The 16,617-nt window shown below is 37.6% G+C and overlaps 1 protein-coding gene across 1 annotated transcript in view; it reads left to right on the top strand.

Annotated features, from left to right (window-relative positions):
- Nucleotides 1–16,617, top strand: part of SMC5 (structural maintenance of chromosomes 5) — a 41,856-nt gene that overhangs the window by 24,203 nt on the left and 1,036 nt on the right. The window contains exons 16-23 of the mRNA XM_080637551.1: nucleotides 981–1,104; nucleotides 3,833–3,955; nucleotides 8,903–9,028; nucleotides 9,728–9,823; nucleotides 10,219–10,323; nucleotides 10,540–10,659; nucleotides 14,127–14,306; nucleotides 14,400–14,495. Of these exons, the coding sequence (XP_080493677.1) occupies nucleotides 981–1,104; nucleotides 3,833–3,955; nucleotides 8,903–9,028; nucleotides 9,728–9,823; nucleotides 10,219–10,323; nucleotides 10,540–10,659; nucleotides 14,127–14,306; nucleotides 14,400–14,495 (970 nt within the window). The remainder of the gene's footprint in view (nucleotides 1–980; nucleotides 1,105–3,832; nucleotides 3,956–8,902; nucleotides 9,029–9,727; nucleotides 9,824–10,218; nucleotides 10,324–10,539; nucleotides 10,660–14,126; nucleotides 14,307–14,399; nucleotides 14,496–16,617) is intronic.

Below are 16,617 nucleotides of genomic sequence, written 5' to 3'. Positions count from 1 at the left end.
GTTTTCAGACTAAAGCCAAACACAGCACTGCACCAGCTACTAAGAAGGAGAAAAACAACTGTCAAAGCTGAACCCCCGGGGCAGAATTTCACAGGCCTGATGGTTTCTGTGATGGGCCTGGGGGTAATCAGACTAGGGTTTTATTTGGGCTTCCCCACCTGCTATTGTCTGTTTCTCCTTTTTGGGTGTGTAGATGAGCTTTTATCAGATAACCTGACAGAAAGCCTTGGTAAAGCTTAAGTAAATGGCAGCCACTTGATCTCTCATTATCTGGTTGTTTTACAATTGCATTCATTAGATATGATGATTACCTTTGGTATATGCTTGCTGTTTCTTCCTGATCACCTTCTCCCTTATGCTCCTACAATTCTTTTCCAAGGGGATCAAAGAATCATTAGTTTGTAGTTTTCTGAATCATCCTCTTGATCTGTTTGGCCATTTTTTAAAGATCGTCAAATGCTGTGCAGCTCATTAAGCATTATTATTTCATATGGAGTTCTTCAGAATTTTCACTCATTTTAAACTGTGGGGTTTTGCAGTAAGCTGAGGACACGGGGGTTTTTTTTTGGTAGTGTATATAACAAGAATTAAGCAAATCTCCTGAACTCTTCTAAGTTGTATCATTGCAAGGAGCTAGCAGCAGAAGAGAAACTTTATCCTTACATAGATTTTTTTTTTTTTTTTTTTAAGTATTTTTAATCTGAAACCTACAGAAGTAAAAGATTAGGGTTGCTGAGTGTTGGCCTTAGTAGCGAAAATCAAAGTTTCTTTATGAGTTGGTTTTTTTTTTTTTGGTCTTTTGAATTTCTTAGGTTTAAAGTGCATAGATTGGAAATGTCTTTAATGTGTTTGGAATGTTTAGGTATCAGATTCCTATTGTTTCTGACTGTTGCTTCATCACCAAGGTAAAGATTTTTTTTTTTGTATTTTTGTACAGTTTGTTTTAATTAGGATTAATCAAATATTGATTCCTCCCATAGTTTAAGACAGCTGGAACAAGATGCTATCAACTTAGAGGAGCAATCTAAACAGGCAGATGTAAAGGTCAAAGAAATAAATAACCAAAAAGCAAGACTTGTTACTGAATTAATGCGGCTCATAAAGGTATGGATTTTTAACTTCGTATGTGTTCCAGTATTAAGAAAAGTCCAATTATTGTAACTCAGGGAGGAGGTACACAATATTTGTTATGTATTACTGTAAATGTTTACAATCCAACTTGCTTCAAGATAACATCTTTTGAAGCTTTTATGAACTTGAACTTGTTCATCTGTTGTTGATTTGATTTGTAGATAATTTGCTTGTGTTGATTTAAACTCTCAGGGACTGAAGTCTTACAGTCCATGATCTGATTCAGTAGATAAAGGCATGAACTAGGAATGAACCGTTCACCTGTTTTGGCCTGTGCGTTTTCAGAATGTTCATAATTCTGTGAACTTTTCATTTCACCCTAGTCCATAATATGTTTTTTTTCTTTTAATTGAATAAAAGTGTAGCATTAGTCATGTGAAAAATTGGCCAGAAACTGTAAGGATCCATGATTGTGAAAGAGGGATGTGGATGTGGAAAGTACTTGAATCTCAGGCTACAATGTCATAAGGTTTTCTTTAATTCGAAAAAAAAGAAAACATTCTGAACTTACTTGTTGCTTTCATTTAGCCTGTAAACCCTAGTAATGGGAGCTGCCTGGAAGTGAATTTTTTCAACTAGGAACTTTTCTTAACTAAGGAACAAGAAACAGTTACTTTTAGTTGCAAGGGAATCTGTTTGTGCGTTTGCCCTCCGCAGAAAAAATACTGCCATTCTTGCAGCCTCTTTGAGCATGTATGTTTTGACTTTATCAGGTGTTACTAATGTTGAAATGTGTTCTTGCTTACCCTTCAAGAGTTGAGTATTACCTTTGAAGTGAGAGCGATTTCAATACATTCATTGTTGGTATTTACATGATAAATAAAGAAATAAATATTCCAGGTGGGTGGGCTGTTTCTGTTTGTTGATAAGCATAGACTGCAACAATTGGAGTGTTTCAGATATCACCTTTGGTCAGCTAGCCAAAGCAATTTTGAAATGCCAAATGACAAAACACCTGCCATGTTGAAAGGGTTGCTTACACTCTAGATACAGAACTTTTACAGGTAACAACAGTACTGAAAAGTAACACTCTTCAAAACATGTGCAAATGCTTTATATTTGAGAGAAATTTCTAGAACATATTTTTGATTTCTTTTTTTTTTTTTTTTTTTTTTTTAATTTGATGCCCATTTCCCAGCACATAGTCTGTCCAAGTGTGTTGCTTTTGTAAAGTGTACCTGGAGTTGTTTACTGACTGCTGTATGACATACCTGAAGGAATGTCTTCATCTCTTTTTCACGTAGTATGGAAAAATAGATTTGACACATGCTGGGTATTTCTCAGTATACCAGGGGTGTAGGGGAACAAGGTGGTATTTGCTTGAGATAGTTCTTGATTATCAAATGGATTTATTTCACTGATGTGTCAGCTTAATTTTTATATTTGGCATACTGTAGGAAATACATGCTAGTACATACTGAAGAGAAGAAAATGGTTTGATACAAGAAAGATGTTTTATTATATGTTTTATCAAAATTGTTGAAATCCATACATTTCTGGTCATCCCCAAACCAAACTTTATGAAGGCTTCAGAGTTTGTGTGTCTTTGTGCTTTTCCAATAGGTTTTGTAGTTATGCTAACTGTAGGCTATTAAAGTGATAAAAAATTTACACAAAGATGTGCCAGACTGCACCTGGAACATACCTAATATACTTAGTACTTTACCACCAGTAGACAGAAACAGCCTTGTTCCACTGCTTCAGATTCTGGCACTGGGTTTGCGTGTAGTTCTCTTTGCGTTGTTGTGTTTGAATAACTTTTTTCCATTTTTCATCTCCTTTTGTCATGACTTTACTCAATTTACTTCCCTTACAATGATTGGAAACAGATAAATAGTAAAGATCACAGACCTTGGCTCACTATTGTGGTCAGGAGCTAACACTGAAAACTTCATCCTACAGGTCCCTTGCAGTTGGAACAGGCCAACAGTAGGAACCTTGTTCTCCTTTTCATTAAGAGAGAAGATTTTTCGGGGGGAGCTGGGGATTGTGTTTGTTTGTTTGTGGTTTTTTATAATTGGCATATTATAAACTGGTGTTCTCAGTGCCACATAATTTGAGGTTTAAAGCTGCCCTTCACACAGTCAAGAATATGTTGCTAATTCCTGAGGCTGACTTATTTAAAGAAGCAACCATTTAATGTTGAAGGTGTTAGACCAGGTTTTGGGGATCCCTAAAATCTGTCAAGAAACTTCCAAAATAGAGCATCCTTCTGTTGTCTGTTCTAGTTAAGAGGCAAGACATGAGAGTCACTGTCAGTCATCTCATCATTGAGAGAGACATGTCTTATACATTTATTTTTTGACCTTTTTCCAATTCTGTGTGTGACTTACAAAGACCACCAAAATCCACCTGTTTTATTCTGTCTGTGAGAAAGAATTGAGATGACTTTGTCTTTTCTTGCATTTCATATGTGAGTATCTGGCATAGGGAAAGTGAATGTGCCTTTTTGGTGTAAAATGGTTTGGTTGCAAGTGAGATTTATATGCTTACATATTAAAAGTAGTGGGGGGACTATACATCTTGAAGAGCTTGTGTCACCTTCCTTTTTTCATTGAATTTGTTGAAGAGCTGAACGGTGTATGAGATTGTATGGTATGACTAAAAAATTAATCAGTTCTAAAACTTGATAGTAATTATATCAGTTTTTAGTCTTTTGTGGAAAAAGAAAAAAAGAGATATTTACTGTTTTTCTGTGTAGAGCTGTGTATCACTGAACATCCTCAAGGCAGATTTGATTCTTCAGAGCACTGCAGTGGCTGCTGAGAAGATCAGACTAGAAACAGAGTATAAAGCAGCAAGTGGACAGCTAAAAGCCGCAGAGGTAACTATTTCTATGAATACTGGGATATCTACTATGAAAGCATCTTCTGTGGAAGCCCTTGTGTAAAAAAGGATGCTTCTGTGTCTGTTAGTACTGCCAAATATTTAGCCTTAATTTCTATAGTTTGACTTCAGCCTCTTCATTTAAAACTGAATAGGAGCTCTGTCTTCCTCAACCAAGCCCGCTAAGCTTCTGTGAAAATATTCTGAAAGTCATCATGTCCTGGATTTTTTTATTATAATGCATGGTGTGCGTAAAAACACTAGCTGTCATTTGGAAGTATTATTTTTCTTCAAGTTTATCATAGGCAACTAACCCCAATGCACACAGGAGATGCAAGCTCAAGATGAGCCAGAAAGTACCATATCAGAGTAAGGCAGATGTGTTTTACCTTTCTTTCGTAGCTCATTTTATCATACTGTAATTAAATGCCTTCTTTGGAGGGAAAGAAAGAGAGGAGAATAAATGGTCATTTTATTGATCGTATTAGGAAGCTATGTTGTGTTCAGGGAGAAAGACAAGTATGAGAAATTAGTTCCACAGGCATGCTGTTTTTGAAGAGCATAGGATGCTGTGATATCTCCTGGATTGATGCACAGAGGTCAATTTTTGTATTTGTGTAGTAGTATAATCTTTCAGTCTACTGGAGGAAAAAACTCAAAGTACAGGATGGTAAGTTTTTTCCTTATCTGAGTATTCAGCTGCATCTTAAGTTTTCACTTGCGTGGAAGTCCGAAGTTATGCTTCTCCATATACTGCATTTTGAGTCTTTGAATTAAGTCTTTAGCCCTTTTTTTTGGAATTTCTCTTTCCTGTATTGTCCTGTGAATGATGTGTGTTGTACACTCTGTCATTTATTTCTTATTTTCTGCCTTAGGAGATGCACTTTGATGGGGAAAACTCAGTATTTCTTAGCTTCATCTCAAATTCATTGTTATTGAAATTGTGTGTTTAAATTGGGCCTTTTCTCCAACTTCTAAGTGGCTTTGGCTGATTTTTTTTTTTTTTTTTCTACAGCAGTAGAAAGCTGCTGTGAGGATGCCCTTGCAGCACCTCAAGGAAGTCTTGAAAACAGCTGCTTGCTACAAGGTTTTATAAAATAAATAAACCTGCAAAAAGAGGAAGCCAAACAGAAATAAGCATGTTGTACAAAAGCTGTATAGTAAATTGGAACCTAAACATTACAGTTATGGGACTGTTAATTCTGTATTTAATCATCAGACATTTGTAGGTCATATGCTGGTTGTGATGCCTTCATTGAAAATTGGGGTGGTGGGTATTGGCCAAAGAAGCCATGAAGCTTTGTTAATACTTAGCACTCATTCATGGTCTTCCTCTCCCAAGCAGCCTTGAGTCTTTAAAGTACTTAAGTAAATACTGATTAAGATCTGAGGCAAGCACAAACCCCACTTGGTACATCTAAGACATGGCATATGTTCCTTTTGTGAGGTGTTGGCACTGGGATACTGTGAAGAGAGCATCGCGTTTGTTGCTTTATGGTGGGGGTTTTTAACCATTTATGTTAAGGCCGAAAAAAGTACATGGTTTTAAACAAGTCAAGTTAGCAGCAACAGATTTCTGGGGTTTGTATTATATCATTGCAGTTCAAGTGGGAACCTTGGTGTTATTTTAACAACTTGGTTTTAATTTATTTAGTGAGCCTAAGAAGCAAATCTGTGTTTGTGACCCATACTGAATATTAGGGAGGATTGTTATCCCCATCTGCTCATTAGATAATTGGCACGGTTTGCATGCATGTTTATGATGGTTGTTTGAAAGAGTCTTGCTAATTGTCTTGCTTTGATAGCTTGTTAATTTTCAGGTTCATTTGATAAGAATTTGTTTAAATAATTGGCATTAATACTCAGTATGTATATTGCATCATTTGCTCCTTAAGCCAAGTTTTAAGAAAATACAGATTCTGGTTCTGTATGGATAAACTTCCAAACTTCAGATAATTAAATGCTGTCACCAGGATGTGCTTAAACACAGATTTATGAGAAAACATTGGCTACTGGTAACTGTATTTTCTTTAACCACCTTATTTTGCACAAAACTGGTTGTGGTATTGGTGAGCATAACAGAATACCAATTGCTTGTGCATAGGGTATAATTGGTTTCTGCTGTTTGGTAGGGGCATTTCAGGAAGCTGTAATCACAGCCCCACACTAGTACAGAGCTTTCCTGAAGTACCTAGATAAAGTTCTTTCCAAGGTGGTAGTGTTGGTGTTCTTACGGCGTTGGTTGAAACAAATGTAAAGCTCTGCCTAGACTATGATTTTTCATGTAGCATCTCTGTTCAGAATGGTAACTTGTTCTATTTATTTTTTTAACTAGATTGTTTTATTGAGTCACTGTAAGGAAATCAACAGAAACTTTAACATTGCTATGCATTTTTGAATATGTAGGAGAGAGAAGAAATCAAAACTTGTGTATTTTATTTATTTATATTTATCTATGTTTTGTTTAGTGTGTGGCCATGACAATCAGCTGGCAAAGCTGAATGACAATTGGGATTTGCCTTGTTGAACTTTCAGTGCATTTATTCTAGTACTTTCTTCATAACCACATCAAGTATCTGTTGCTTCCCAGTCTTCCTGTTGAATGCTGAGGTTTTTCTCACACATTTTCCTTTTTACATCTTGAAGAATTTTGCTTGCCTTAGGCTTGGTCAGGCATATTCAATGTTGAATCTATGTCAAGTTTTCAGTGTTTAGAGAGAAACTTGAAATCTTGTTCTGTGTAGCTTTGCAGGGTTTCAAGTGGGAGCTATATGTACAATTGGGAGCTGAGATTCCCCACTTCAGATGATTCAAAGTTGCCTTTGGCTCTGGAGTGGTCAAACACGTAAGAATAAATTGATGTTTCTTGTATGAAGAAAGTATGGGTGTGATGTGTTTCACTTGATCCTTTGCTTTTGTTACCATGAGGTCAGACACATTTTAGATGAAGCCAGCTGGTTTTTAAATTTCTGGGATCCAAAATGCAGTTCAGTTTTAGTTTAGAACTTTCTAACATTTCCCTAAAAATGTGTCTGAATGCATTATAGGGCATATGCAAGTATGTAATGGAACGTAAGTGTTGTGTTGTACAGTTTTATTTGTGTTAATTCAGAATGATGTGAGATCTTGCCTGTAACCAAAAGGAGCGGCATCTTCCACTTGCTGCTCTTTTAGGTGTATAAATCTAATATCAGTCCTTTTCGCCCTGCCTTGTGATATTTTCCTCCTTCTGTAGTGTAGACCTAGGGAGGGGGTGTAAAATCTGGAAAAAGCTTTTATTTTAATTCTTTATTCTTTTTTTCACTTCTGAAAACATCAACACAGTATAGAAAAATATCTTCACAGTGTTGTAATTTGTGAAGATTGTGAAATGCTTACCTCTAATGCAAAATCTGTTTCCTAGTGTTTGGTGGAGGAAAGGAAAAACAGGGTTTTTGAGTTCGTACATGCTGGAGAGATCAGCAGCCCTAATTTTTGAGTGAATGAAAGAACTTTGTGGATGACCACTCATGATAGTATCTGTTACTACTGCATCTGTTGTATTTAGTAAATAAAGATTAAATTGTCAGAAAGTACTGTGATCTGCTATCAGTGTCTGTGTCCTGTATTTTAAAAATGTGGAATAAGCCTTTAGCTAACTATGCTCTCCAAATGAATGCTTCAGGTTTGTTGGGTTTTTTTTGCCACTGGAGGGCTCCCATATTTAACTGAAGTTCACAACAAAAAAATTGGGAAGATAAAGCTCTCCCAAGTGTAGCAACATAACTAAACTTTCCAACCTGTCAGAAGAAAGTTCCCAAGCAAAGTATTGTGCATATGGCTTATGAGTTAGAATTTTGTACCTCTGAAAACTCTGTATTCCTGTGATGTAACTATTACAAAGATGGATTGCATGTGTAATCACTGAGTAAATGTGTAGTAAAATAACTTGCGTTAAAAGTTCTGGTATCTTAGTATGAATTGGTATATACACCTTTTTACTTCTAAGTGGCTGGAGCTCCCAGCTGTCTGCAGTTAGGTGCTCACCTGAGTTGGGAGACAGCAGCAAGCCATTGCTCCCCACCACTGTCAGCTTGGCGTTTGGAAGCAGCAGACCTGCAGTAGGGATGAGGTGTATAGAGATAAGTGATTGAGATTTCTGAGGCAGAGGGGAAAAGATACTTTCGTCCAAGGTTTTTGCCTGATTACTGTTTGAGATAACCTTTAGCTCAGTGTTTCATGAAGGTATTGTATTTTGTGTGTTGTATTTTAACTATTGCTGTGGTAACACTGTATTATTAAAGTCATTGAGCAGGGCTGGCCACTTACCTATAGAAAGTTCCAAACAGTTTAGCCTTGAGACTGCTGTTGAAAACCAGAAACTACTGTATTTTACTTACTTTTCAGCACTAGTTTGAAAACTACGTGTGTTTCCATTTTGTATTTTGCTGGCTGTATTATAGAGGTGGAATATGAAACAGCAAAGGAAGTACTTCTGATTGTGTAATTATGGTGTTTACTCTGTAAAATTTCAGCTAAAATGTATCATTCACATTGAATCATATCCATTGTGTTTTCCCAAGCAGATAAATACAGTTGAATGAGAGCTAATAAAAAAATAAGGCTCATAGTAGTTGTGTTTTGGTGTATAGGGAATTTCCTTTAAAATAGCCTATTTTGAGACATATATTGGATCTACAAGCGCAGTTGTCTAATTGAGGGAAAATAAATTTGGCTGTATTACAAGAATGCTTTTGATCAGTCTACCTTGGCATCTGTTGACTTCAAGCAGAGAGGCAGAATGAGTTCTGTATGTTGAAACAAAGATTTTTCTATCTTTAAGCAGTCTGATTTCACCTGCGTTCTCTGATTTAGATGTTTGTTGCCAGTGTGCTAGCGTCACCTCTAGAAATTTATAATAAAGTAGAAAAATGTGGTTTCATATCTTCAATGTCTTTTCTGACAGCAACGATTCCGTGAACTGGATGATAGGAAGCGAGTTCTTGTAGAGAACTGCAAGGAATTGCTGAAAAAAGCTCAGCAGGTCTGCAGACTGGGTCTGGATGAACATCTTCCAAAAGAATTTCAAACTGTATGTACAAAACAAAATCTCCACTTACCTCTTAGGTTTTGGACATTGTACACCAGTCTGACTTCTCCAGCCAAGAATATTGTGTCTTTATATTAGAAGGCTACCAGTAAAGGATCATGAGTACTTCCGTTAGTTTTGCTTCATATATTGTCACTTAACCTTTTAAAGCACCTTTAAATAGTGCTTTAAATAGATGTCTAGGGATATCTTCTGACTATCACTTTGTTCTGTGCACAGGGGAGAGAAAATTTGATCTGAAATTTCAGTTAAAATCCATAGTCTTGTGTTCACACAAATAATTAGAGGTCATATTTTTCTACCTTTTTGCTCTAACGGAGCAACAAAAAAGAACTGAAGTCTGGGCCCACCTTTTTACCTGGAGGTCTTCCGAGCCCCTAGACGTAGTTGTATGGCTTAACTAGCGTAGGCACTGGCTTATACCAAATCTGTGAGCATCTGTACCTGCACAGAGTGGGCAACTAAGGAGCAATTAGTTGTGTATCTGTTACGTAGTAGCACTTCAAGCCGCCTTTCTCTGTCCAGAACAGTTTGTGGGAGAATCTTGCTATGTTAAATTTTGAATATGTGACATCCTAATTAAAACTAATAGAATATTTTATGGCTTATTCAGTTTCTTTTTAGCAAAATTGAGTTCTTCATTAGCATTGCTGTGTAACACATACATTCTCTCTCTTGTAGGCTTTTCAGGCACTTCCGGCCACATTGGAGGAAATTGATGCTTTCCTGAACGAAGAGAAAACTAGGGCCTCCTGTTTCACAGGCCTGAATGCTTCGGTATGTTCACTGCTTTCTCCGTGCTCTCCCTTCCTCCCACTCCGCCTATATTGTACTTGCTTCCCACTCTTGTGTTAGATCTCTTGGTATAATAAGCTAGACAGCAGGAACAATGTGCTGTAAATGCCAGATTCTGCATCTATTAGAATTTTAAGTAGGTTCTTCCAAAAGAACAGTGTGTTCTGTGCCTTTTAACAAAAAAAAGTTGCAGTAACCTGAAAGAAGCAATGCTTTACAGTTTCTTTGCTTTAAAGCTAGAAATGCATCTTGTTCAGTGTGCGGTCCAATAATCTGTAATGGTGCTGAATTGAATCACTGTAGTGTGATATTTTTATAGTTAAGGTTAGAACTGGAAAACATTTTGTTGACTGCTTGGGGTTTTTTTATTTTGGCAGGTTGTTGAAGAATATGTTAAGCAGACACAAGAAATAGAGGAACTGACAGTGTATCTAGAGGAAAAGAAAAAAGAATTGGATAACTATAGGCAAAACATTTCACAGGTAATGGCTGAAATTGCCACTTACGTGTCAGTATGTTTGAATAGAATGTATGTACAGAAATAAAGGGTAACATTCCAAGTAGTCTTGAGTGTAAACTGAGATGTTAGCTTCTGTAATTAGGATTATTTTTATTTATTTGCTTAAATGCTATATAAAAATCTCTATATGAAAATTCAGTTATTAAAAATTGTTTTACGTGGATATGTGTGCTTCTAGGTCAAAGAAAGGTGGCTAAATCCTCTGAAAAAGCTGATTGAGCAGATTAATGAGAAGTTCAGTAACTTCTTTAGTGCTATGCAGTGTGTTGGTGAAGTTGATCTTCATGTGGAAAATGAGGTATGATTTATTTTTCATGTGGAAGAATAACATTCTGTTTTCATGCCTTGAATGTCTCCAGGGATGGGGCATCCAGCACCACTCTAGCAACCTGTGCCACTTTACTACCCTCACTGTAAAGAATTTTCTTCTCACATCCAGCCTGAATCTCACATCTTTTAGTTTAAAACCATCACCTCTCGTGCTATTGCAGCAGGCTCTGCTGCAAAAGTCTCTCCCCATCTTTCTTACAGGCCGCTTTTAAGAACTGAAATGCCACAATGAGGTCTCCCTGGAGTCTTCTCTTCTCCAGGCTGAAAAACCCCAGCTCCATCAGCCTTCCTTACAGGAGAGGTGCTCCACCCCTCTGAGCATTTTTTTGTGCCTTCCTCTGGACCGTTTCCAGCAGGTCCGTATCTTTCATGTACTGAGGGCTCCAGAGCTGGACACAGTACTCCAAGTGGGCTCTCACCAGAGCAGAATAGCCTCTTGTGCCCTCAGTAACATTTACAGGCATGGTTTACCTCTGATGAGTAGTTTAAAGCATCTGCAGTACGTTGGGGAGAAATGTTCAGAGCAGTGGGCTGAAGAGAAATTGGGAATTTTGTTTTAAATTGGTCTCTGTAATGACGATTTTAAGACTCCTGTATGCAATGCATAGACTCCAGAATAGTGAAAGTTGACACTTAGACATTTTTTTGCTGTTGTGAATTACTTGAGCAGCTTTTCTTAAAATTTTGTAAGTGGTAGTTATTATTGGAGGCAGAACAGTGAGTGACTGACAAGGTTCTTTACATGAGCTGCATAAAAATGTTTACGTAGAAACTAATATTATGGAACAGTAAGACATTAAAACATGGACTTCTCAGTTCTTTTGATAGTTAGCTAGAGAGTCGGATCCATATCACACCAATATCATCTTCTACGTAAAAGTAAGCTGGGAGAGGGTACATAGAAAAATGGTAAAGCAGTTTAAAAGCAAAAGGAGTCTGGACTGTCATTCTGAATATCTTCTTTGAAAAGTTTTGCTTTTCTCTTGCAAAGACATCAGATATTTTAAGAGGTTAGTTAGTGGTACTGTGCCAGTGACTAAAACTTTCCTCAAGGGATCAATGCTTCTAATACAGAGGGGTGGATAATGTGTTCTAGAGCTTGTATTCCTTCTTTATACTTTCTCTTTGCAGATGGCTTTTTTGCCCTGATCTGTCAATATTAAGAGAGAGATGCTTGAGCCATCTTTATTAGAAATATTCTTGTGACACTGAAGTTCAGACCTGTGTTAGGCTGTTCTGCAGGAACCTTGTGATCTGATGATGTCCTTGGTGATAGTACCTACTGTGTGAAGCACTTCACTAGGTTCTTCCTTGACTTCATAGCAGAAACCTTAGTGAATGTTTTGACTTTCCTGGTAGCACTTGGTAGTGCTATTCAGAGTAATAACCCTCACCTTCCTCAGTTCCCCACAGGGAGTTTTGAACGTCATTCCTGACAGCTCCTGGAATATCTGTCAGTTACATGAACTGGCACTCTCAGCAGTCTGGCAAGAAAGGCCTTACTTTCTGATTCTATTGCAGCTCTGCTGTAGGGTGGATCTTCTTTACTGGAGGTTTTGTGAGCCTGTACCTTGTACGCTTCTCCAAGCCTAGTTTCAATCAGTGCCAATGCAGCTGAAAGTCCAGTGGGCCTATAGAGGCCTTGGGTCCTGTATTTTATTTCTCCTTACATGAAGTTGTTGTGTGATGTCCCTCAAAGATTCACAGCTCCTTGTTTCTGTACACCAGGAACACCAGCGGTTTGTAGTACATGAAAGTAAATACCAGTATCAGACCTTACATTTTCTAGTCCTGAGGATGTTTGTCTGCCTGCAAGTGTGGTAAAACACCAAAAGATGGCTTGATTTTCTGATTTAGCAGATGAGCTCATCTGAGAGGATTTAATAGATCCTCTCCAATGTTGGATGCTATCATTACTCATCCCAAAGCAAGACCTGAAGGTATCAGGCTGAAAATTATTCCTACAGACTTGAAGTTCTTTAAGGGAGTTTTAAATCTTGTAAGGTATGACTTACTCACTTGGTGGTAAGTAGAAGACCATTTTAGACCTGTTCGTCATAAACCCCAGCCCTAAAATGACTCAGGTCTGCCAGGTCACCCAGGTTCATATGCCTGTTGATAACTGTGGTTTGTGGCAATTTGAATCAAACTGGAATGTGCCAGCTTCTGTGGGCTGGAGGTCTCAGTGTTTCTTTGTCAGGACTGTCCTTTCTGAGTCTAGTATTCCAAGAGTAACCATCAGGAATCACCTCTGCTCCTTTCTTCTACTCTAGGGATTACAACTGTTACGAAAAGAACATGAGTTAGTTACTTTCAAGTGCAGGATATAGGCTTCCATAATGAATATAGACAGTCCTCTTGGAACTCATATTTCTGAAATTTTTGAGTCTTTCCTGTAAGTCTCATTAACTTGATTAGGTGCATATTAAGATTGCATCTTATGTAGACTAAATGGTAAGCAGTTAGTATGGGTTTTCAGCCCTGGGGATTGCATTCTCATTCCTGCACTAAGTTCACCTGAACTTCAGAAATACCAACAAGTAGAATCATGGAATAGTTAGGGTTGGAAAGGACCTTAAGATCATCTAGTTCCAACCCCCCTGCCATGGGCAGGGACACCTCACACTAAACCATGCCATCCAAGGCTCTGTCCAACCTGGCCTTGAGCACCGTCAGGGATGGAGCATTCACAACTTCCCTGGGTAACCCATTCAAGTACTTGGAAGATTTTTTTGTTGAATTATGAATGTATTTCCTTGCGTGGGTTGTCTTTTGAACCACATGGGTTATCCCCATACTTATGCATCATTGACTAAGCCTGCTGATAAGTGTCTGTTTTCTATTGAAAAGAAAAGGCTGGGGTCAGAATCCATGTGTAGTTTTCCTGACTGAGCATGAAAGTGAAATTGCTGTCATGGTGGATTTTGTATGATCTTTGTATCTCAATCTACTAGTGGAGGAAAAGTGAAGGTTTAATTAGACTGCTTGCACTTTTAAGAGGTTCAGATGGGATTTTAACCTACACACACACACCACCACCTCCATCACCTCACTGTTCAGGTTGATAGGATAATGTACCCTAATGCATTTTTTCTAGTGAATTTTATAGGGGTATGGTTTATCCCTTTTTCTAGCCAAGAATTTTTCTTCTTGTTGCTGTTCTTAATATTTATTAAGTCTTCCTTATGAGGAATTAGAAATTAACAAATCATTGTCACAGGGAGGGAGTGGTGTTGAAAATTCTGTATCTAAGAAGAACAGATCAAGAGTTAAGAAAAATATATGAAACAGAATTAATATATTGATACTGAGTTGAACCTGACTAGTTCGTAGACCCCTGTAGAACATTTGACATAAGTTTCCTTTAATTTGCATGTTGTTATCAAATAAGCTGTAGTACAAGAAACTGAGTTTAATGGGTATTGGTTTTTATAGGAGGAGTACGACAAGTATGGGGTTCGCATTAGAGTCAAATTCCACAGTAGCAGTGAACTTCACGAGTTGACTCCGTATCATCAGAGTGGAGGTGAAAAAAGTGTTTCCACTATTTTGTACCTGATGGCTCTACAGGAACTCAACAGATGTCCTTTCAGGGTTGTAGATGAAATAAATCAGGTGAGGATCAATAGTGCAGTATCTACCTCTTACTGTACAGATGCTTATAACATAGTGGAGAAAGCAGACTTCTTTTTTTTTTTCTTTTTTTAGGGAATGGATCCAATAAATGAGAGAAGAGTTTTTGAAATGGTTGTGAACACTGCTTGTAAAGAAAGCACGTCTCAGTACTTCTTTATTACACCAAAGGTGCGTGGCAGAAAATGAAAGTTTAATATGCAGAAGAGTTGAGTTTTGTGTTATATCACCCCTATAAACAATGCAAAACTTACCTCTGTTTTACTGAAGAACTTCATATTAAAAGTTAACTGTAAGGGAATTTGTCCAATTTAAGGACAATCCTGGCAAGAATTCAGACAACTTACACCAAGGCTCACCTGATCATAAACACATTATGGAATTGTGGCCTCTGTGGAAGTATTACAAGTTAACCATCAGTGGACCAGGGTACCATGTTACAAGGCTGTCAAATGGAGTGCCTCTAGCTCACACAAAATTGGGATTGTATCAGAGACCAACTTCCAAACAACTCAGATAATGATATTGGAACAGGTTGGTGCTGCTGACATTGAAAGAGCTAGGAAGTCCCACAGTAATAGAGGAAAAATATTCAAGCAATAATCTGAAATTTTCAAGCTCAGATATGGTCAGTGCTGTGCTCAGTGGAGAGTGGCTTGAAGAGGACTTTACAGTCTAGAGTGACCAGTGCTTAACTGTGCTCTTCTGCTAAAAGAAATATATATAATTGGCTTACTAGATGATGCAGTGATAGATGCTGAAGCTTAAAAAGGCTGATAAGTAGGGTGGCTGTTCACCTGAATAGTTAACAGAGGCTAATGTTATGTGCAACTTGACCCAAACCAGATTCAACTAGTAAAGGTTACTTGTACACCATGGAGGTAGCGTTCAGTAATGGGCTGTATGCTTTTTATTAAGATACCAATTCTCCTGCATCCTGTACTTAACTGTGTATCTGGCTGGGACATGCTATTCTTATCTGTAAACAGCAGTTGAAGGGCCTGAGAAAAGCCTCCTACAGCATGCACCTGACTGAAAGTAGAAGGAAGGTGATGCTTTTTTTCCTTTTGATCTTGGAGTATACTTACCTCCACGCAGTTTGGTCATTTCCTGGCCATATTACTTCTTTCTCATTTTGTGTGTTATCTATTCTCTTTTGTCATCTTGCTATTTCTGTCATTATTGGATTTGCTTTTCTGTGCTCTCTTCTACTTTGAGGAATGAGAGAGCGGTTTGGATATTAATAGGATAGGAATAGCTCTACTAACTGTAATGCTTCCCACATATAAGCACCTGTAGAACATGACTGACTAAGGTTCAGAGTCTGTTTTTAAAGTTGTGCTCGTTGTAAAATTGCTATGAATAGAGAAGGGGGAAAATTGAATGTGAAAAGCTAACCGGAAAGATCAGAGTAAAACTGAGAAAGCAGAAGTAAAAAAATTCAGAGGCTAAAAACCCCACCCATTTAACATATAGTAAGAGGAAGATCAAGGAATGTGCTGCAGTACTATTAAGCAGCAAGAGATGTATTTATGAAGGTGGCTGAAGGTATTTGTATTTCTTCTCTCCTCTCCCTCCCTCTCTCTTCTGCAAGTTGGTGGTCACCACAGTTATTATGGTGAGGTTGCAATGGCCTACCACAAAGAACATTATTGAGATAGCACTTCATGTAAAGGTTTTAGCTGATGAGATGGTTTGAGTGGGTTGCATCAGAGGATAATTACAAGGCTGTACAGAGCCAGCCGAGGAGAAAGCCAGACTTCGCTCTTCGAGTGGCTTACCTGCAGTTCCTGAGGCTATGCTATATGTCATCACATACTAGAAAACATGACAAATTGTCATGCTAAGCTAAATTCTGTGTATGTATCCAGTGGATACAGGGAAAAATGTTATCATGGTTTTGTTCAGTATGTCAACACTTACACGAACTATATTTTTAAGCAAGCTACAGAGTGGAAGAGGTATAGATTTAATATGCAGTAGAGTTGATTAAGAAAATTGCATTCTGAATTGTGATTTACTGTCAGAATGAGTAGATGAACTGATTGTGTTCTTTAGGAGTGAGTAGTGGGTTTGAAAATCAGTATTTTTAATCAATTAATATTAAAATCAGTATTTTAATATCAGTCTATGCTGAAACATGCAAATAATCACGAATGCTGGTTTGCAGTAGAGCAAAATTAGAATTCAAAACAATCTGAGGTGAGGTAACTTATTTTGAAAATGGAATGCATTTTAGAGTGGACAAGCAAATAATAGGGTATTTGAGTGGAAAAAATTAACAACAGCATCA

Source organism: Psittacula echo (assembly GCF_963264785.1).
Source record: "Psittacula echo genome assembly, chromosome: Z".
In the NCBI taxonomy this organism is placed as follows: domain Eukaryota; kingdom Metazoa; phylum Chordata; class Aves; order Psittaciformes; family Psittacidae; genus Psittacula; species Psittacula echo.
The sequence above is the reverse complement of the archived record's forward strand: the minus strand, read 5'-3'. Positions and strand labels throughout refer to the sequence as shown.